Genomic DNA, 22,864 nt, shown 5'->3' with positions numbered 1-22,864 from the left:
ATATATATATATATATATCATAGTTAAGATAGTTATAGCACTAATTTATCTTATTTCATTGGAAAGAAAGTTTTGGGCTAATATTGTTCAAAAATTGTCTACATCTTGTACTTTAATTTAAAAATAATGATATGCATTGTATTAACCATTGTTACTCTCCTATTATCTTATTTGGATTTTTTTTCCCTTAAAATAACGCCTGAAATAGCAGGGCTACGCTGAGGAACTGTAAAATGATGGTATACCTGAAAGAAACATTGAAAAGGTTGAAGAGGGTGAGACAAGGATCTAGAAATAAGCCTTGAATGCCATGATGATACTTTTAATTTAGATCCTACATGCCAGGTGCTTTTCACTTGCTCATTTAGTAAAACTGTACACACTCAGGTTGGACCTGAAATGTAACTTCAGACTTAGAAGAGCAGAAGTGAAATTAGAGCTCTGCATTGCTCATTTATCCTCTTGTCACTCTAATACAGTATATTCATGGATTAGGGCTACAGTGATAAGCTTCAGAGAATTCTAAAGAGAAAGTAGTTTCAGAAGCGTATGTTTTTGGTAGGGCTCTTGCGACTTCTATGTGAGAATCAGAGAGGAAACTAAAGAGATTGAACAAAGCAGTTATTGTAATTTGAAGGCAAAATTAAGAGATACTAGTTGTGGATTGACTGATTGGACTGTGTTGGTAGATGGGTGCCTTGAAAAAGATTATTACATTGAGTTCAGAATGATTCAGGTTTTCTGGGTTGAGTCATTGGGTATTGCCATCCTCTGTAAGTAACTGATGGTCTCGTAGTTAAGCAGATAATTAATCTAATATTCTAATAGTTAAACTTCAAGTCAGAGATTTGATTTCAAATCTTGAGGCCATTATTTACTCTCTATTGATCTCTAGCAGAATGTTTTAGTTTTTTCCACCTCCGTGCGATCCTATGAAATGAGAATAATGATACATACTTCATTTGTTGTAAAAGCTAAATAAGATTAAACTCTATAGAGTGCAGTATTTTAGGTGGGATATTTGTAAATCCCAGCTCTAAGTATTTTGCTGTATGTTGTAATACATACTGGATTAACATGGGAATAAGGATTTTTAATCTCCATCAAGGAGCTCCCTCTCCACAATCAAAATCAGTCTCTTAATTTGGGGAGCATAGTATTTTTTCCAAGTGTCAAGTTAATACCTAGCCTAGATTGCCTTAGGTTCAGCATCACTGTACATCATTTAAGAAATCAGCATGAGTTCTGTTGCTGTTTTTGTATCTTCTGTAAATTCTCTGGTCCAATATGAAATGTCTAACCTTGACTTTTTAGTTGTGGACTCAGTGTGGAATCTCATTAGCATTTCATTACCCAACTTGTGTCTAGTCACGTGGTGCTATCTCCTTCTTTAGGTTTCTCAAATTCTCAAACACTTGGATGAACATTTTTCATATTTCATAAACTATACCATCTGTGTTTTTCCTATGCAAAGTTGCAAAAGTACTTCAAAGATGCAGTATGTTTTCCATGTATTCCTAAGTTTGGGATAAGGGAGGTTATCATGGCTGCTGCTTTTCTGTTTTACCCATAAGTGTCTGATATAGGAGACAGCATTATGATTGCAGAGCTTACTGGACTGGAAGTCAGATATCTTGGACTCTGACTTCAAGGAGATGTTGGAATGGCATGGAAGAATTAACTTTTAAGTGTTCCAGGCCCTTTCTCATATATTGTCTGAATGTCTTGCCACAATAACCTTTTGAGCCTAGATTGGTGTGCTCCTCTTTTGATGGTAAAGGAAACTGATGAGCAGGAAAGTTAAATTTATACTGAGTCCAGTATTCAATGGTTAATGATCGGTAATGGTTGGATTCAAACTGGTGCTTTGTATCCTTAAGAGCCTTTGCTTTTCCCTCTTATGATGCTATAACTTAATAAAAAGGTATTTAACTCTGAACTTTATTTGCATCAAAAGTGAAGTAGGTCTTTAGAACAGTTACATTGCATTACAATAAATCTCCTCAAGTCACACTTAAGATAGGGAAAAAGGATATATAGGAATGGATCTTCATGACAGTCAGTGGTTTCTGAATGTAATCTCCAAAGCACAAACAACACAAGAAAAAATGTAAATTGGGATTCATCCAATTTGATAGTTTGTTTTGCAAATAACATCGATAAAAAAGTAAAAATTCAACACAGATTAAGTACTTGTATATCATATACCTGACAAAAGTTTTGAATGCAGAATATTTAAGCAATTCTTACAACTCAATAACAAAATACAGGTAACCTAAAGATTTGCTTTGATATTTCCACTTATCAGATACACAAAGGAAAATGCTCCAAACCATTAGGTACTTGGGAAATGAAAATCATGACCAAATAGAGATACCACCTAACCCTCACTAGGATGACTTTAATGAAAACAGAAAACCAGTAAGTGTTAGCTTTGATATAGGCATATTAGAACCCTTGTAAATTGCTGGTAAAAAATGTAAAGTAACAAGGAATACAGGGGAAAGAACAAGGCCTCATAAGGAAGTGATCCCCATCTGGAAACCAGCATCCTGTGTAGGCCACTGCTGGAGTGGGGACAGCCATACCCAAGTATCTCTTTCTGAGTCAGCACCATTCATGTATTGCAGGGGTAGAAAACCAGTTGTCACAAAGAGGTGATCCTCACCTGGATACCATATCATTTTCATTGTTTTCTTGAGTTGCGTTTTATTCTCTTGTTTGATTATGCTAAATCTAATGGCATGAGCAGCTATTTAAAAGACAGCAAGACATATAATGGTAGCCACTTTGGATTTACTGTTAGCTTATTTTGAAACCCTTTATTGCATTCATTGTTTTGTTTTTATTGTTTCTACTCTATTCGGCTCTGCTTGATTTTTACCATGTCTGAAGGTATCTGCAGCTATTTTGAAGACAACAAAAGGCATTATGGCAACTGTTGCTGATTTTGTAAGGTTTTGAAGTCCTGAATCACTTATACTAGTTTGTTTAGGTTGATTTTATTCTACTTTCCTTAGTTTTATCCTCTTTACAAATAAAATTTTATTTATTTTTTCAAAATATTTTTACTTAAAGAAAGAAAAGAAAATTAAAAAAACAAAATAGAAAAACCAAGAAAGAAGTAGAATAATACAGAATTAAAAATTAACATCATAACATTGCTAGTTGAACATTACATATTGTCATCCTAAAAATAGTTGTTAAAGTTACAAAATCAAAACATAAATAGTGGCTACCACTCAAACAATGACAATGCACACCCTTCTTTTCAATGATCTAACAGAAATTTAATAATATAGTCATCTATCTTGCACACTATACATACTGTTACATGCTTTAGAGCACTTTCCTTCCCTTTCACTTTTACAATACCTATTATACTTTTTGGATCACATTATTATGCTAGTTTTTATCATTTTTTTACACCAGACAGACAATGTGATATTTGCTAATGTGAGTGTTATTTCACTAATTGCCTCCATTTACCAATAAAGGCCTCAAGATCATAAGAAAGGTATCTAAAGGATATAACTGCAAGTATATTTAAAAGTGTAGGATAGAGAACCATATTGCTGAGTTTTTGTTGGATCATTGAACAGAACTGTCTGCAATCTCACTGTATTAATGTACACTTTGTATGCTTTAATTTTGTATTCTGGACAACTGTTTTCCGAGATGACAATATGTGATCTGTAAACTGGTGAATTCTTACTGTATATTTTTTCTTTTGAAATTCTGTATTACTTCTAGTATTACTTCTAGCCTTTTACTGTTTTGCTTTGTTTAGTTTTGTTTTTCTCTTTAAATAAATTAAAAAATCATCTTTTTTACAGCTGAGTAGTATTCCATTGTATAAAAATACCACATCTCTTTCATCTACTCTGCAGTTGATAGGCATTTTGGTTGTTTCCAAGATTTAGCTATCACAAATTGTGCTGCTATGAACATGGGTGTATATGTATCACTGCGACATGACCTTTTCATTTTTTCTGGGAAAATACACAGGAGGGGAATATCTGGATTGAATGGAACTTCCAATCCTAGTTTTTTGAGGAATCTCCATACTGATTTCCACAGTGGTTGCACCAGTCTTCACTCCCACCAACAGCGAAGAAGTGTTTCTTTTTCCCCCGCATCCTCGCCAACATTTGTTATCAGTTGATTTTTTGATGGCGGCCATTCTTGCCAGAGTGAGATGAAATCTCAATGCTGCTTTAATTTGTATTTCTCAAATGACCAGTGATGGTGAACATTTCTTCATATGTTTATTTGCCATTTGTATATTTTCATCTGATTATGATGTGTTCATCTCCAATGCCCATTTTTGGAGAAGGTCTTTGAATTTGGGGAGCTTGATGTTTTTCAATTCTTTATATGTTCTGGATAGAATTCCTTTGTCTGAAGAATTGTTGGCTAAAATTCTTTCCCATTCTGTGGGTTTTCTTTTCACTTTGTGGGTGATTTCTTTGGAAGTGCAAAACTTTTTAGTAATATGAGATGCCAGTTGTTGATTCTTTGAAGTATTTCTCATGCCGTTTGCATTTTATTCATGAATTCTCTGCCTACCCCTATGTCTTCAAGATTTCTACTTACCTTGTCTTCCAGTAGATTTAGTGTTTCTCTTTTAATATTTAGATCTTTGACCCATTTTGACTTTAGTTTAATGTGTGTTGATAGGCATGGTTCTATTTTCAGTCTTCAGCATGTGGAAAGCCAATTTTTATAACACCATTTATTAAAAAAGCTTTATTCCAGTGAACATGTTTATTCCCTTTGTCCAATATAAGGTGGCTGAGTATCTTTAGGAAATAGCTTGAAAGTTTCTTCAAATATTAGTTTGATGTAGCAGTTTCATTCCAAGATATCTACTCAAAAGTAGGGAAAGTAAGTACACACACACACACACACACACACACACACACACACACATTCACACACACTCCTAAACACACATACATGCAAATTTGACACAAATGTTCATTGCAGCATTATTCAGAATAGCCAAAGAGTAGAGAAAACTCAAACACCCACCAACTGATGAATGTACATACAAAATGTAGCATATATATATATATATATATATATATATATATATATATATCCATGCACTATACTATTATATGACAATAACAAGAAATGAAGTACTGATGCATGCTATAGTGTGGATGATTCTTGACAACATTATAGTAAATGAAACACACAAGTCATATATACCTCATGATTCCATTCATACTAACTATCCATAATGACAATAATGAAATGACATACTGATGCATGCTACAGTGAAGATGATCTTTAAAAACATTATGGTAAATTAAATAAGTGAGTCACAAAAGAACATATACTGCATGATTCGATTCAAATTAACTGTCCATACAAATAAATTCTGTAGAGATCAAAAATAAAGTAACATTTCCGGGGTCTAAGTGTAGGGAATAGTGGGGAATGGCCTCTTAAGGACATTTTGATTCCTTTCTAGGGTGGTTAAAATCAATCTTCCCCTTTCTCTATGTATTTTCCTTTCTCTGCAATATCTGTATAACCAAGAAGAAGGCTCATTTTTAGTTTTTAGAATATTGGGCAATTTCTTTTTTTACAATGCAACAAAGCTGAATGCAGACAAGCTTTACATTGCACCTAACCATATGGAAGGCACAGAGTAAAGTCCTTCATTTGTATTGGTTAATGTAATTCTCACAGACCCCTTAAAAGGTCAAAGTATCCCCAGTTCTCCAAATGGGGTAAGTGGAGCTCAGAGAGCCTTAATGATTTTGCCCAACGTTCACTGGTGGAAGCCAGATTCCAACCCAAGTCTGGTTGGATGTAAAACCCTGCTGAGTTGACATTCCTCTCTCAATTAAAAGAAATTGCTCTGTGACTTTTCTATTTCATCCTGGTTCCAAATTATTCTAGAACTTGCTCAAATGAGTCATTCTTTTAAAAATACTACCAAGTTCTCCTTGGGAGAAAGAGTGGGGAGTAGGGAAAGAAGGCAGAAGAGAAACCAAGAGAAGAGCAGAGAGACTGAGGAACTCAACTGAGTGCTGAGGGTTCCCAATCCCAACCTCGCTATGGCTGATCTTGCATTTTCAGGCTGATAACCTTGGTCTTCTTTTATTTAATTAGTTGTGCAACTTTTGGAGAATAGCAAGTTGTGTCTCAGTTCAGAATTCTTCAGTTAGGTGGTGCAGTAATTGCTTCAGGCTCACAAAACCAAATAGCCTGCTTCTGGATGGTAAGCAACCATGAAACTCAGAGAAATATAAAGAAATACACTGTTGCATGATATTAATGCACTTGTTCTCAAAACAAACCTCTGCTTCTATGTATACAGTTGACATTTTTTTGGAGATATTCAAAGCTTCTGAGATTTTTATTTTTTCTTTTATAACATGTTGCTATAGTCATACAAAGAATACATGAAGCATGTAAGTTATACAGCATAACAAGTGAATATTCATGAACCTTAAAGAACCACCATTGTCAGACCCAACATTGTATCAGGTCTAATAGAATGCAAGCTCAGTAAAGGCATGGAATTTTGTCTGTTTTGTTCACTGTTTCATCCCTCAGTACCTAGAATGGTACCTAGTATGCAGTATTGGTTTAATATTTTTTAAATGAATGCCTAAATCTATTTGCATCATCCTTTGTCAGAATGAATCTCCCCTCAGAACTATATTATTCTACACTTCTGCTTATGATTCAGTAGGATTTTGATATTTTTCATATGTATGTTTCTAAGTAACATATTCTTTCTGATTCTTATTGAAATTCATGTAATATAATTATATGCATGCTTTTGTGAGTTAGGTATGTTATATAATATTAACATGAGAGATAAACCTATGTATGGCATTATCCTGTTTCTTGTCATTATTGAATTTTTTTATTGAATAAATGTGCTTTTTTATCCTTTCTTCTATCAGTGGATGTTTACCATTTATGCTTTTATAATAAAACTACTATGAGCATTCTTGCATGTGCCTCCTGATACATATGCACATGAGTTTCTCTGAGATACAAACCAGGAGAATAACCGCAGCTGTAATTTTCATTTCCAACTCCCAAAGTTTAGCTCATAAGTCAGAACTGCAGTGTGACCTTTGGCCACACTAAACCAGGGTGAGGTGGGTACTGTTTAAAATATTTTGAAAGGGGGAGCACAGAGAGAGAGAGAGAGAGAGAGAGAGAGAGAGAGAAATTGGTAAGAAGTTACCTCAGGTCTCTAGTTAATGTGAACTGTAGTTCATAAAAGTCCATATTATGAAATGCCTTTTATTATTTCTCCATTTATTCATTCTTAATAGTTATTTTTGTGCAAAGCATACTTTATTAAACTCAAATTTAATAAAAATGTTGATTATTTTAGTCTTGATTATAAACCTGTTTAATATTTTAACCACTTTTAACTGTATTTTTTTGTCTATTTGAGGCAGGGTCTTATTATACAGTTTGGGCTGGCCTTGAGCTCATTTTGTAGCCCAGGCTAGTCTTGAACTCGAAATGAACCTCCTGCCTCAGTCTCCCAAATGCTGGGATTATACGTGTGCACTATCATGCCTTGCTGTTTAACTGTATTTTAAATTTCAGTATATATATATGATGTTTTAATAATAACATTATGTAGCTTACCCTCGTAAGAAAATTTAATTGGAAATTTTATGTTGTGAAATTACACAGCAGAGCTCTACAACTCACTCATCTTCCTTAAATGAAACTGTATACCTACTGAACAGCAATTTCTAAGTTCTATTTCTTAAAGAATTTTTACCAAAAAGACATCTTATTTGTTCTCAGTGTGTTTCCAATTTGCTTATCTGATATTTATTTCATAATCACTATTGTTGTCATCCTCTAATTTACCCATTTTGATGCCTTATATCTTTCAAAAAACAGTCTTGTCTTTGAGGTGCCTTTTTATTTTAGCAGTCTGCACTCTGCTTTAGAATATCACTTACTATGTTACTTTGTTCTTTGCTTCCTGTCTTTCTTTATTAGATGATGACTTGTGGAGGGGAAGGAAAGAAACATCATGAGCTATGTCAATAGAATCTAGTCTGTGCCTCATCAACAAAGCTAGGAGATAAAAGTTGAGTTGAACCAATCTACCTAAATGTCAACCTTTAGTCTCATAACATAGCTTGTCAATGGTTAGCAATCTACACTTCGGAGTCGAACTATTAATATGAAATCCTTGGATTGCCATTTACCAGACATGATTTTAGGCAAATTTTCTCAGTTCCTGGAACAGTAGTTTTTCTTTGGCAATATATGGATAATACAGAACTATAGGGGTGACTGTTGGGAAATTAAATGAGATGATATGTTTTAATAAATGGCTTGGCATGTGAATTGCCTGAATACATGTCTTCCTGATTTTATTTGAACTGTTTGCATTAGTTACAGAAGTTAAGAAAGTGGGGAGAGAAAGATACTGGTCAAATAAATTGTACTACTTCTTGTTTTATGATTGAGGATAGGGACCCAATCGTTACCCTAGTAAATGACATTTTAGCTAAGAGAATGACTTTCTTTGCAGTTGACTGAATTGCATGTTGGAAATGAGTTCCTTTAGAATATATGGCCTTGCTAACCTTAGTAGAGTGGGCCAACTCCTGCTAGCTTTCTTACTACATTAGGAAAAAGAAGGCATGAGAAGAGAGAAGCTAGGCCACTATAATAAGTGGCTAGGTTTGCATATCTACATAACATTTTGAGTGTTTTCTGTTGTACTTGGGGCTTAAATAAAGGCTGATATTTGGGTGTTGGAGATGAAGTCCTTGTAAAATATAGCCTCAGGAAAGCTTTCTTTGCTATGGTTCTGTCAGATTTGCTCACTTGCAGTTAAGAGGAGGATAAACTTTGATGCTTTTGCTAGATTCTGATGTCTATGTTGAGCATGATAACCAGAGAATCACTGGTAGATAAAAAAATTGAGCAATGGGAAGACAATACAGTAAAAGAGGTTGTGTTGGATTTGGAGTCAAATAATCCTGGGCTTGGTATCAAATCACCTGGGCTTGTCTCCTCTGAGTTTTACTGTTTCATCTATACAATGGATACACTAATGAGAAAATAAGCTTGTCTCACCAAGTTGTTGTGAAGTGTTGAAATCATGTAGATAGTAAATAGGATCCTATTAGGGATTATTTTCCTTCCTTCTGTTTGTAAGAAAGATGTACTCATGAAATATAAAAGTTGCATTCCTGTGGATGAGATTGTAGACATTTTTCATCTATATGAAACAAATTAACCCATAAATTCACTTGAGTTTTGGTTATCGCTAGACATAAGACATTGGAAAGACAAAAGCTGACCCTTGATTAGTAAGACCCATTTGCCATCTCTTTGAACTTGATTTAAGCACTGTGGGAAATTAAGAATCACTGTTCTCTGAAGGTTTTAAGATTGCCTTTCTAGCCCCTTCCCTTTGCAACCAACTTGAAGAATTCAGGCACAGACATTCTTAGAGATAGGCAGTGACCCTACATGGATGGCCTGCTGAGTGTTCACATTTGCACAAGGAATTCCTGAGTCTTATAACAACCAAATATTTTGATAGCAGCCCAAAAGATTTTTCATGTCATTGTATATAATTTCTGAACAAAAACATCAGATAGAGATTCTGCTACTTTTAAAGTGTGGACAAGAGGATGCCAATATGATCTAGAAAGATTTCTAAGGAAAGGGAAGGAATGAAAAAAAGCAATGAAGAATGGTACAATAATATTTATGTAATAATTATGACACTTCCTGTGTATATTCATCATAAGTACTACTGTCTTATTTGTATTGTCACTTACTGTAGGAACTCAGAGGGTGGATGTATTATCCCAATTTTACAGATGAGATTTTAGACTCAAGAAACAAAAGAAAGGACATAAAATCATTTTGATATTGGTTGGTTTGGTCATAAGTCTTCTTATGGGTGAGGTAAGCTCATAAGGTGATATTTCATTACTTTGAAAATTTTGCCTGAATACCACCTTAAAATTAGGTAGCTTAACCATACACTTCTTGCTTTCATTTTTTTCCCTCACATGGATAAAGCCTTTGCGACTTGTTAATCCCACAGAATTTCTCTTATCCTTCATCAGGCTCCACACTAGAGGAAATCCTGCAAAATTCATCCTCAGAAATCCCATGAAAATTCAGCTTGACTCACTTGAGCAATGAATTATAACTTATCCATATGGTTTACTGCTAAAAACCTTAGGATTTTACTCTCCTATTTTTGTCACCCATTAACATGTGTTGCTTTGTTTTCTGTGTGTCTTTCCAGTTTGGAAAATGCCAGGGACCATGTTTTGCCCATTGACTATTACTTTCCACCCCAGAAGACCTGCCTGATCTGTGGGGATGAAGCATCTGGGTGTCACTATGGAGCCCTCACTTGTGGCAGCTGCAAGGTCTTCTTCAAAAGAGCTGCTGAAGGTAAGTGTCTTGTACATTCATTTCTATTTCTCTTTCCTCATTTTATCTCAGAGAGACATACATACCTTCCAGCACCCACGATCATGTCAGGAACATGGTCTTTGGCAGAGCGCTCTCATAGAACCTATGAGCTAAAGAAACAAATTTTCATACTTGCTAGTCACTTGGTTTGGGCTTCCTTAGTTGTACAGGCAATGCAGGTAATAAAGGTGGTCCCATCTGGTGCTTGGTTCTTGGTGAGTCCTAGGAATGAAAGACAAATTAATGATTCGAAAAAATAATTTTCTTCCTGCTTGTTTTCCACTCTTCTGCCTATTGAGGGAAAACTTGTTCTTATTAAAAAGGTTAGAAGTGGAGAAATTCCAACTGAGTCCCTAGCTTGTTCTCTGTGGTGAATAGAAGATTGTTCCTCAGCAAAGATTTCCTGGCCTCAGGCTCATAAAGAAAGTGTTCTCAGACCATCAGTTTCTGCACCTGCTCCCTCCTGCTGCTGTCTCCTTGGGACCTTTCTTTGCATTAATAGCTCCTAGATAAATAAGAGTCCAGAGCAAAGGGGCACTTATATCTTCCTCACCTGAGGTCTGACTCTAGATTGGTCCAGAATCCCAACTAAGTAACATTTTATATGTAACTATGTGGGCAGAGGCCTGCCTCCTTAGTTGTATTTAGCTTACAACAACTCATGTTTGCCTAGCACCTAAAAGTAGTCACTTTATATCGTATAGCAGGATCCCACCTATTTCTAGACTTGTTATATATGCTAGTGACTCCTTACTTCCTAACCACTTTGGGCGTAAGCCTCATATTAATCCATTCCACTCCACTCCATGTACTAAGGACTTTCTTCTCAAAAGGATACTAATGATCACCCCATAGAGCGAGAAACTGTACTTTGGAACCACACCAGTAGTTACACACCAATAGGCACCCCTGCTTTCACCTCCCACAAAAGAGATACTTTCTAATAAATCCTTTTTCCTTCTTTCTCCCTTGACTAATCCAGTACTAGTCAGAAGCAAAACAGAGAGCCTTTCCTTGTGTAGTAGCTACAAACCATAAGCAGAGTTTTAAAAGACATATACGTAAGCTATACCTTTCACCACGACCATGCTGATAACCAGGAGAGGATAGCAGAAGTCTCAGGGACTTGTTGGCATTGAGAGAAAAAAGTAGAAAGTGAGTGCCCCTTAACTGGTTTCTTTGTTGATAGCCAATCATAAAGCCAATCATCAATTCAGTTAGATAGTAGGAATACATATAAAACAGAAAGGTCATTTTGGGATTTTCTCCAGTTACCAAAACCATAATGATGCAACTCGTATTTTGTACACTAAACACATGCTGCATATTCCACTATATCAATACATTCCCCATTGCTGCTGTTCATACCAGGCTAGTATGAGGTTCAGGGCCCCAGGATCTAGGCCTGTGCTGTTTAGAAAAGCCTGAGGACAGTATATGTCTTAATAGTATTTGTGAAAGTATGTCTCATAAAAGGTACTAAGGAGAAACTCCATGGACTTCAGAGCACTCCAACTTCCCCAGTAGAGACCCTAATACTTCATATACCCTCATGCCATCATCCCACATGGCCTGTCTCTAGAGCAGGGAATGAACCAGAGCAGTTATCTAGAGCTGGTGTTTCAGCAAGCCTGGCACCATGGTAGTAGTTGTATTGGATAGGGAGTAAGTTCAGGTTAGCAAGGGAACAGGCAAATTCAGTAGTGAGATCAAATTATATTTGACGTAGCCTCTGGGTTTTACAGATTTGGTTCATCAGATTGTTTCAGAAAATAGGAGAAATAGCCAACCATATCATGAAGGAGGTTTTACTGTCATTTTATATTTTGCACATGGGAGCTTTCTGCGGATGTTAGGACTGAAGGAAAGAGGTACGCAGGAGGGACTTTGAAGTGCTACCTGGCAAGAGCTGTGCTATGACATAGATTCTGGGCTCTATGATAGCAGGAAAGGAAAGATGAAGTACAGGGGTGGGGGTCACACAATTTAGAGAGCACTTTGAAATCCAGTGAGGTCTCAAAATATTTCAAACCCATGAGTCACTTGTATTAGGGAAACTCTGTAGTATTTTCTTTGATAAAATGACCACCTGTGAGCTCATGAGACTAAAGTTACCAATTGATTCCTTGAAAAGTCATGGAGGGGAAATTTTCTGAGCTCTTTGGTTGCACTGGAGTATGGAATTTAGATTCCAGTTCTGAGCCCTTTGAAGAATATGAGAAGGCAGGTCATAACACACACACACACACACACACACACACACACACACACACAAACACGCATGCATGCATTCACAAAAAAATTATTTTTCTTTCTCTTCCCATCTGTACAAGTCAGTGGCCTGAGTTTACTACCATCATTTTCCCTTTTGTAGGCAATGTCTGTCTTATTACTCAAAAATAACATTTATTGATTTTTTTCCCATTTCTACAATGCATCTTTATTGCTCAGATGTCCTTTCTAAAGCAGTGCCTTGTTTAAACTTGGAATTCTACCTGCTTTGGAAAGAGTAGAAGCACAAATCTTTCTCTTCTTCCATTGTTTCTTTTTGTCAGTTAACTCAGACTGAGTATTTGGAGTGCTGATTATCACTTTAGTCACAGTTTTCATAAATTTCTGGACTGGACACAAAGTACAAGAGTTAAAAGTCTGTCATGTCAGACAGAAATTCATTTCTAACTTTGGTGGTTCATAAAGTATGAAGCTCAAATGCTGTCACTAGTGGAAGATTCTACACAATCATTTGTAATCTGACCAGGTCTTGCAGGGGCAGTACAGGGGGAGACAGCTCTGCATTTTCTCATTGTTAGTAATACTAGAGATTGAAGCAAGACTGTGGCTAGGCAGAGAAAGAGCTACATATTTTTGATGGAAGAAATAATGGTGTTAGACATTGGGTAAAATCATAAAAATTTAGTTGAGGAAAAGTCAGTGTGTCAGGCTGTGTGTGGATATGGCTTGTGGGTCAAAAACTGGCATGACTAGAAAAACTGCTTTGTGGAGGAGTGGGTAGTATAAGTGGTGAGATGAATGGGAGGGCATGTTACATACTAAGAGGCCAAGAAATCAACGGAAGGTGATACATTCACCTATGCAGCGGCTCAAAGAAGTATGTGTAGTCTTAGATATGAAATTTTCCCATTTGAATCCCAGTTTGAAAAATAGGGGAATTGAATTAGATGTTCTTAAAATAGCCTCCCAGTTTGGTCTTTTTGTATAAATTACAAGCATCATCACCATTATTTTAGCAACAGATGCGTTTATCCCTGAGTGCCGTTCTGCTTTTGTCTTCCTAGCTAATGGTAAGTCCCAGAATCTAATCAGTAAAAAGTCAGTCTTCAAATGGAGTCAGAGCCAGCTGACCAAGTGCACTCCTAATGGGCTGGATTAAAACCCAGTGCTCTGAGATTCAATTCCCTGTGGCCACTGCTGGGTAACTCCTTTCTTTTCCATTTTCTCATCTGGAAAATCAGGATGTGAATCGCCATTCTCCCTCATCATGTTTCAAAGAGGGTTAATTAATTCATCATGTGCATTATGTGCTCAAGAATTTACTATATTTCAAATGTTTTCTAGTAAAACTTTGGAGAGTATATATCCATTTGTTTTGTACACATGGAGCACTGTTTGGTACACATCATAAAACTGAGACTGTAGTTTACATTCTGAACTCAAAGAATTACACTATCCTCCCTGATGTTTATAATAGGTCCCAATTTAGTTTCCCTGGTACATTTTATGTAAGTATGACTTTGATTCTGTCTGTTGCCCAAGGTTTTTGTGAGGGAAGAATTGTAAGTTAACCCATATCGAACCTTTTCTGTCTTCTAAATTTGTGCTTTCCCACCTTGGCTCATGTAGAATTGAATGCTGCTCTTTAGTTGGAATCTTGGAGAGTTTTTGATGCATTTCAGTATCGTTTCCACTCTCTGACTTGTTGAGTAACATTTTCCAGAAGCTAATTAACTCCTCCAGGAGGATCTGCTTATAGCTTCACCAAAAGCTTGTTCAAGTTATCTTTGCTCAAGCAATTGATCCTCACTTCATAAGTCCCAGAAATCTTTTCCCAGAACTCTTCTGTTCTTCCTATATCTTATTTCTTCAAATGTCACAGCCAAATTTAGAGCAAAAGTTAATAAACAATTTTTATAAAGGCTCAGAAAATACATATTTTAGGCTTTGCAAGTCATATGATCTCTGTCTCAACTACTCAGCTGTGCCTTTATACTGTGTAAGTAGCCATAAGTAATACACAAATTAATGGGTTTAGCTGTGTTCCAATAAAACTTTATAGGCACTAAAATTTGAATTTCATTATTTTTCACATTTATTAAATACTACTATTCTTTAAAATTTTTTCAACCATTAAAAATTGTAAGCTAAGAGTAGTGGTGCATGTTTGGAATCTTAGCCCTCTGGGAGACTGAGGCAGAAGAATCACAAAGTCAAGGCCAGCCTGGGCAACTTAGGAATTTATCAAGATCATGCCTCAAGGAAAAAGAAAGGCTGGAGATACAACTCTGTACGAATGCTCTGAATTCAATCCCCAGTATATAAAAAAGATAAAAATTAATTTCATAGGCATCAAAAAGAGTTTATACCTTTCAAAAACAGATGGTAGACTACATTTGATTGGTAAGTGCAGGTTGTTTACCTCTGCTTCTGATGGTCTCTCTTATGCTAACAAGTCTACATTATGAATTTTTATTTCTCCATCTTCCTCATAGATTATTGATTATCTGATTTTTAAAATCTTTCACAGCTCGCAAGGTTTGCATAGAATGCCTAGCGTAATAGTCTCTTAGTCCTTTACTGTTTTTAACTAAGCAAGAGAAAACATAGATCTAAGAATGCTAGAAAAGTATACTGTTTCTTTGTGAGCTAGTAGAGCAGTTCCCCTTACAATACACAAAGAAGGAACTGAAAATATTTGACATTTTTTATAAACTTTTGTACAATAAGCTTTTGGATGACTATGAAGCATGTATGAGTCAGCTTTGCTGGATGCCAAATATACGCCACATGACAAGGAGGGAGGGCTTTGGGGATTATCCAGTACCAAATGTTATGGAAAAACTCTTTTCTCATAGATAGTAGAGCTCAGGTGGCCCTTTGAGTTGTGGATCTATCATATATTACCCCATGATTCTCACACATTAAGCAACTTGATTCTGGGCTTCCCCATAACCAGGCTATGCCACAGGCTTACAGAAGAAATAATTAACTCTGTAACTCGTTATAGCAACTGTCCATCCAAATCTCTATCAGTGCCCAATTTGGGAATCATACCAAGAATTTTCCATTGATACTCTGTGGTGCCCTGTGCCTGTTTATTTATAGAACATGCATTTCATTAAACAGTGATTAACAAGAAGTTGCCATAGTACCCCGTACCATTGTGTAAATATCTGTAATGTTTACATAACTTTTGTCACCTGGAAGATCTCTTGAGTCTTTTACCTCCTCCTATCACATTTCACTGATTTCCCTTATCTTTTTTGTGCCTCTGCATATTCTGTAGGCAGAAGCTGCTTCTATCCCTAAAGAGAATGTTTGGGCTCTAGTTCTACAGTAAGAAACATATTGTCTCTCCAGATAACTGAAATCTGCAAGAAGTTATTATTTTCAAAATAGTCTCTTCATTATAATAGCCGTGTTTGAGTAGTTTGGAAACCTGTTATTCAAGTATTCATGCCTCCTCCCCCTTCATAGCTTCAGGCTTCCAAAGACACAGGTGTGCTTGGTAACTGCAAACCTATAAAAAAGAACTGGGATTTGGAAATGCATGCCTTCATAAGGAAAGAAACAAACAAAAATAATTAGAATTTTCAATTCCTTTGCTTCCAGTCTATACTATACCTCCTGACTGCATTAGTGCCTCTTACTCTAAACAGTTCATAAGAACAGAGCTGGTAGTAAAACTTCTCGTGTTTTCAGTCAATAAACATGTACTACGTGCATACTACACACAGGGAAATGGGCGCTCATACTCAAGATAGAGAGCTTGTTTCGAGGAGTTTATAGTCCACTGGCTTTAACGCCAGCTGTCTTTAAAGGTCTTTAGTGATGAAAGGCTACCATATCTCTTCTGCATTTGAACTTCCATTCCCTGGGACATTGTACAGCAATGTACATTCACTTTTAGTATTCTGCTCTCTTAGAAGAAACTAAAACCTTGTCAATTAATCAACAATTAGGTAATAAGTGACACAGTTGACATTCAAACCCGTGTCTTTCAGGGCTGAACACAGCATTTACTCTGCCACCACACAGCTGCCCCTCAAATGCATAAATATACTAAATGCCTAGGCATACAAGTAGGACAATGATGAAACGGAACAAAAGAATCGGAATATGAAAGAAAGAATTTTAAAAGGACTTGACTACTATGGGAGGAAGCTTAAGGAGCCAGCAAGTTGTGCTGATATAAGGGAGTTTATCTTCCTAAGAAAGTGTCCCCAAGTAAAAGTAGCTTGTCATTCACTAGCAAGTGTCTTCATTAGGTAGGTTCAGAGATCTATGGGTCATCATCATCCTGACAACTCACATACATCAGAATGAAAAATTTGGATTCTGATACAACCTGGCCTGGAAGCTTGTTTTTAAAAATGTTTATTAGTACGTGTTTTTAGTACATAAATTTTATCCATTGTGGGGAGTTGGTACGTGTGTATAACACATCTTAAAACTTTTCTCATTCCTTATGCTACAATCCCTCTCCCTCCCTCTATTAGTGCCCTTCCCCTTTACATTTACCTGTTTCCTATTATCTGTCTTTTATTTTGCTTTGTATTAATATTTGTTTTTTATAGAACAGAAATCATGTGATATATGCCTGATTTATTTTACTTAATATTATCATCTCAGGGAATACCTATTTTCCTACAGATGACTGAATTTTATCCTTGCTTATGGTGGAAAGTACTTCTTTTTGTATAAATACCATATTTTCCATATCCATTCATTCAATGATGCACATATAGGTTGCTTCCAGAACTTAGCTACTGTAATTGTACTGCTATAAACATGACTATGCATGTATCACTGTAATATGATATTTTTAACTCTTTCAGGAAGCTGCATAGAAGGAAAATAGTGAAGTTGAATGGAATTTCTATTTTTAGTTTTTTGGATAATCAAACTAGTTTCCATAGTGGCTGTACTAGTTTACATTCCCACCAACAGTGTAGAAGGGGTCCTTTTTCCCCACAGCCTCATCAGCATTTTTATAAATTTAAATTTTATCTTATTGGTACATGTATACAGAATATAAAGTTAGAGAGTAGATATATTACATAAAATATCTTTATTCACTTTTATTTCCTTTTACCCACCTGTCTCTAGATCTCCTTTTCTCAATTTCACTATTACTGTTATTATTATTTTAGTTCATGTTTACAACATATAATGTTTACATTCACTGTCAGTATTAGGTACATGTACATAACACATTTTAAATCTTACCTCTGCAGCTTCCTTTCAGTCTCTTGAACTTCCTCCTATTTGCAAAAGATCTCTCTCATTTGCTTTTTGTCAGTTTATTATTTTGCTTTTTATTTCTATGTTGTATTGCTCAAATTAGAGAAACTATATGGTAGTTAAACTTGTCTGTCTGGCTTATTTCATTCATATTTTCCAAATGTGTATTCATTTTCATACAAGTACCTCAAATTTATCCTTCTTTGTATCTGAATAGTATTGTATTATGTATAGATACCATATTTTATTTATCCATTCATCTGTTGATGGACATATAGGCTGCTTCCAGGATTGCGCTATTATGAATTGTGTTGCCATAAACATTGGTATAAACGTATTGCTATAGTATGATGTCACTAACTTTTTTAGAAAATATCTAGAATGGGAATTACTGGGTGAATGGAATTTCTATTTTTAGTTCTTTGGGAAATCTCCATAGTGATTTCCATAATGGTTGTAATAGTTTCCATTCCTGTCAACAGTGTACAAAGATTCCTTTTCCACTGTAACCACACCAGCATTTGTTTTTATTTATTGCCATTCTTTATGCTATAAGATGAATTCACAGTGTTGTTTGAATTTGCATTTATTTAAAGGCCCAAGCTGTTGAACTTTTTTTTTTTTTTTGTACATTTTTGGTCATTTGTGTTTCTTCTTTTAAGAAGTATCTATTCATTTCATGTGCCCATTTTTAAATTAGGTCTTATATTTTAGATTGTTGAAATTTTTTGAGTTCTTTCTATATTCTAGATATTAATCTGAAGAATACAATTTTTCCCATTATGCAGATTGTCTCTTCACTGTCAATTATTTTCTTTGTTGTGTAAAAGATTTTTTTTTGGTTTGACGTAGTCCCATATTTTGACTCTTGCTGCTATTTCTTGTGCAGTTGGAGTTCTGTGACTCCAAGAGTTTTATCTATTTTATTTTCCAGTAGATTAAGTGTTTCTGTTTTAATGTTTAGATATTTGATCCATTTTGATTTTATTTTAGTACATGGTGAGAGATATAGGTCTAGCTTCAATATTCTGCATATAAATAGCCAGTTTTCCTAAAACTGTTTATTAGAGGCTGTCTTTCCATCAATGCATGGGGACAAAAGTCCACTTTGCAAAGATCAGATGGCTGAATGTACTTGGGGTTGTTTCTTCTTCCTCTGTTCTGTTCCATTGATCCATTTTTGCACAAAAACCATGTCATTTTTATCACTGTATCTTTACAATGTAAGTTGAAATCAAGTAGTATGATGCCTCCTGATTTGCTCATATTGCTCAAGATTGGTTTTGCTCTTCTGGGACTCCTCTAGAGCTACATGACTTTTAGGATCGTTTGCCACAGTTCTGTGAGGAATATTATTGGTATTTTGACTGTGATTGCATTAAATCTTTATATCAGTTTTGGGAGTGTGACCATTTTTGATAATACTGATTCTACCTGTCTAGGAATAGGGAACACCTTTGTGTTTACTGATGTCTTTGATCTCCTTTTTAAGAGTATTTCAGGTTTCATAGTAGAAGTCTTTTACTTCCTTGACTAAGTTACTTCCTAGGCATTTAGTTTTTCATGAATTTATTATAATTGGTATTATTTTTCCAGTTTGTATTTTGGTGAGCTCATTATTAATATACATAAATCTTATTAATTTTTGTATGTTGATTTAGCATCCTGCTACATTGTTGAAATTGCTTATTAATTTTAAGAGTTTTGGTGGAGTACTTTGGGACATCTATGTGGAATATCATGTCATTTGTGAATAATAATAATTTCACTTTGTTTTTATACATATCCCATTTATTTCCTTCTCTTGCCTGATTGCTTTGGTTATTACTACTAGTACTGTGCTGAACAAGAATGGTGATTGTGGGCATCCTTATCCTATTCCTGATTTTAGAGAGAAAGCTTTTAGTTTTTCCTTATTTAATATGATTTCACCTGTATTTGCTATTATTTAATGTCTTAAAAGGTAGTCATTCTTTCTGGAGTAAGGTGGAATGTCAGTGTTCTTTTAATTTGCATTTCTCTAATGTTCAGAGACACTGAATATATTTATTGGCCATTTATATTGCTTCTGAGAAGAAGTCATTTCAGTTGCCCATTTTCTATTGAATCTTTTATTTTGGGGCATGTATTTTCCTGATTTCTTTATATATTCTAGATATTAATCCTGTGTCTGAGTGATCACTAGCAGATTTTTTTCCATTCTATAGGATGTCTCATTTTCTTCACTTTACAGAAAATTTTAATTTGATTTGATCCCATTTCTTGACTTTTGATGTTATTTCTCATGTAGTTAGGTTCTGTTCAGAAAGTACTTCCTACACCTACATCTTCAAGAGTTTTATCTATTTTATCTTCCAACAGATTAGGGATTTCTGTTTTAACATTTAGATCTTTCATCAGTTTAGTAGCTCTTAATGGATTATTATTTCAGTTTAGTAGCTCATAATGGATTGTCATGACACAACCCAAAAGAGGAAGCACAGTTTAATACCTGAGTTCTTAAGAATTTTATTCCTTATTATCAAGCTAAGGGAACAGTTAAGAAACACATTGTATGCATATGAGCACTAGATATATGTTCCTGATCCTTTTGCTCTGAGCCTTCTCAAAGGAATACATTGAATAGTGCTTCACATGGGACTAGTAGCAAGAAAAATCCATGTCCCTCCCTGTTGTAGTTAGGGGTTACAAGGAGAACAATTACATAACAATTATATACAGGACACATGATTTTATTATTATTTGTAATGGTCACCCAAGGAGTCTAATGCAAAAAAAGTACAGGAAATCTGTCCACACTCTAAAGATCTAGAGAATCAGCTGAATGCCTGGATCACACAGCAATGTCCTACATGAGTCCAGTTGAAGACCGAGAGTCACATGAGACCAAATGAAGGCCTAGAGCCCATAACAATGACTCATACAAGTCTGTTTTATGGATCTGTGCTGGGAAGTCTCCAGTGTCAGCAGCAGAAGTTAAAAAGTCTGTGCCAGTGGGATGAAGGATCTCTGCCAGCAGGCTGAGGGTTTTGCACCAGAGCAAAGAAATTATACTAAATAAGGACCAGGGCTCCCCCAAAAAGTACCACAGGCATCCTCAGTGACAGTGAGGTCCCAAGCTCCTCTGGTGATGAGAACGGCTTAGCACATATCAGGAAGCCAATGTCACAAGCTTCTCCTGGAGATTAAACAGCACACATCTTCCTGTCTGGAGCCAGGAAGTGATGCTCAAAGTAAGGACCAATGCTCCCCCAAAATGAACTGCAGCCATCTGCAGCAACAAGGTTCTGAGTTCCTCTGATGATAACAGTTGAGTTCATATCAGGGAAACCAGCATGACAAGTTCCTCCAGGAGAACCAATGGCTCCAAACAACAACACTTAAGAGAACTTACTCTTCCTCTATAGGTCTCCTTTTTATGCTGGCAACTTTCCTCAGGTGAGCCATCTACACTCAGCACCACTCCAATTCAGTTCAGCTGGTGTTTAAGTTGACAGACCATCAGTTTTCAATCCAAAACACTCCCTTTTTATGTCAGAAAATAAGATAATGTTATCTTTGAGAATGGAGCTTAACTTTATGAATAAAGCTCTGTTTCATCTAACCAAGTTTTTGTTTTTATCCTTTGATACAAGGTTTCACTGTGCAGTTCAGGCTGCCTTGAACTCACTTTATAGTCCAGACTGGCCTCAAACTTGCAGTGATCCTCTTGCCTCAGCCTCCAAAGTACTGGGATTACAGGTACCTGCTACCATACCTGGCCACAAATAGTTTTAAAATTCTGTTTTTCTTTCCTCTCTTTGGATGTTTCATTTTATAGATGACCCTGTTTTCATTTTGTTATATGGATGTGGACTTCTCATAGTTCCTTAAACAAGTACATTTCTGGTGCTGTGGAATTAGGTTAGTGGCACAAGCACCTGCCTGGCAAGCGTGAGGTCATGAGTTTGATTCCTGGTGCCTTCCCAAAAGGTACATTTCTATGGATCATGTACAAACCTCACAGGCAGTCAGCAAAGGCATGGAGATTCTCACCTTACAACTCCTAAGAATTATCTGAGGTAGCATAGTAAGCATTTAGCACAGCCCTCTGGCTCCCAGAAAGTGCTTAAATCCAGTTCTTCTCTGCTTCCACCATTGTATAAGATCATCTTATATCACTGTGTATCTATCCACCGAACAAGGGAATGAGTGAAAATGATAGAATATCGTGGGAGGGCTCTGTAAAATATTTCTTGGTGTGAGAATGATGACAAGCCTTTTGTATGTACATGTATACATGCATGTGTGAATTTTTAAAGGTGAATTTTTATATATTTCATGTGATACTCAGAGGACTTTTAGCCCATGGGAGTTTATGCAACATTGGTCTAATTTTTGTTAAGGATTTTATAGATTCATAAAGGAGCAGTCTGATTAGAGTCCTATCCAATATGGCTGTGATGACTGGCACTTTCCTCACACAGCATGTATTTATCCAGTAGTCAGTGCTTATTGTGCAGACTGGACATATATTAGCCACTGATATAAGACATACAAGACAACAAAAACTATTTATTGAGTACTTGAGGTACATTAGATGCTTTCTAGACATTTTTCCATTCAATTCTCCAAACAGTTTTTATTGCTCATTTTACAAATGAGGGAACTGAGGCATAGAAGTATTAAATGACTTTCCCAAAGAGATACAAGTAATGTCTGTGAAGTAGATATGACACAGTTACTAACATAATAAAGTAAGATCAGTGTTTTACTAGAAGTAGATACAAAATTCTCCTAACCCATACTGAGTTACTTTACCTGGAAATTTTTAGAAAGCATTACAAAAGAACAAAGAATTAAATTAGGTCTTGAGGAATGTGCAAGAGTTTTCTGTGTTCAAAAAGGCAAGAATAGAACTTTCAGGAAGAGAGGAAAGACTAAG

At 35.7% G+C, this 22,864-nt stretch overlaps 1 protein-coding gene across 1 annotated transcript in view; it reads left to right on the top strand.

The window, feature by feature from the left end:
- Positions 1-22,864, top strand: part of Ar (androgen receptor) — a 192,884-nt gene that overhangs the window by 98,642 nt on the left and 71,378 nt on the right. Inside the window, exon 3 of the mRNA XM_063245991.1 lies at positions 10,289-10,440. Coding sequence (XP_063102061.1) covers positions 10,289-10,440 — 152 coding nt within the window. The remainder of the gene's footprint in view (positions 1-10,288; positions 10,441-22,864) is intronic.

Source organism: Cavia porcellus, unplaced genomic scaffold (genome assembly GCF_034190915.1).
Source record: "Cavia porcellus strain 051 isolate PalLab524CR breed Dunkin Hartley unplaced genomic scaffold, mCavPor4.1 scaffold_3, whole genome shotgun sequence".
NCBI classification, from domain to species: Eukaryota; Metazoa; Chordata; class Mammalia; order Rodentia; family Caviidae; genus Cavia; species Cavia porcellus.
The sequence above is the reverse complement of the archived record's forward strand: the minus strand, read 5'-3'. Positions and strand labels throughout refer to the sequence as shown.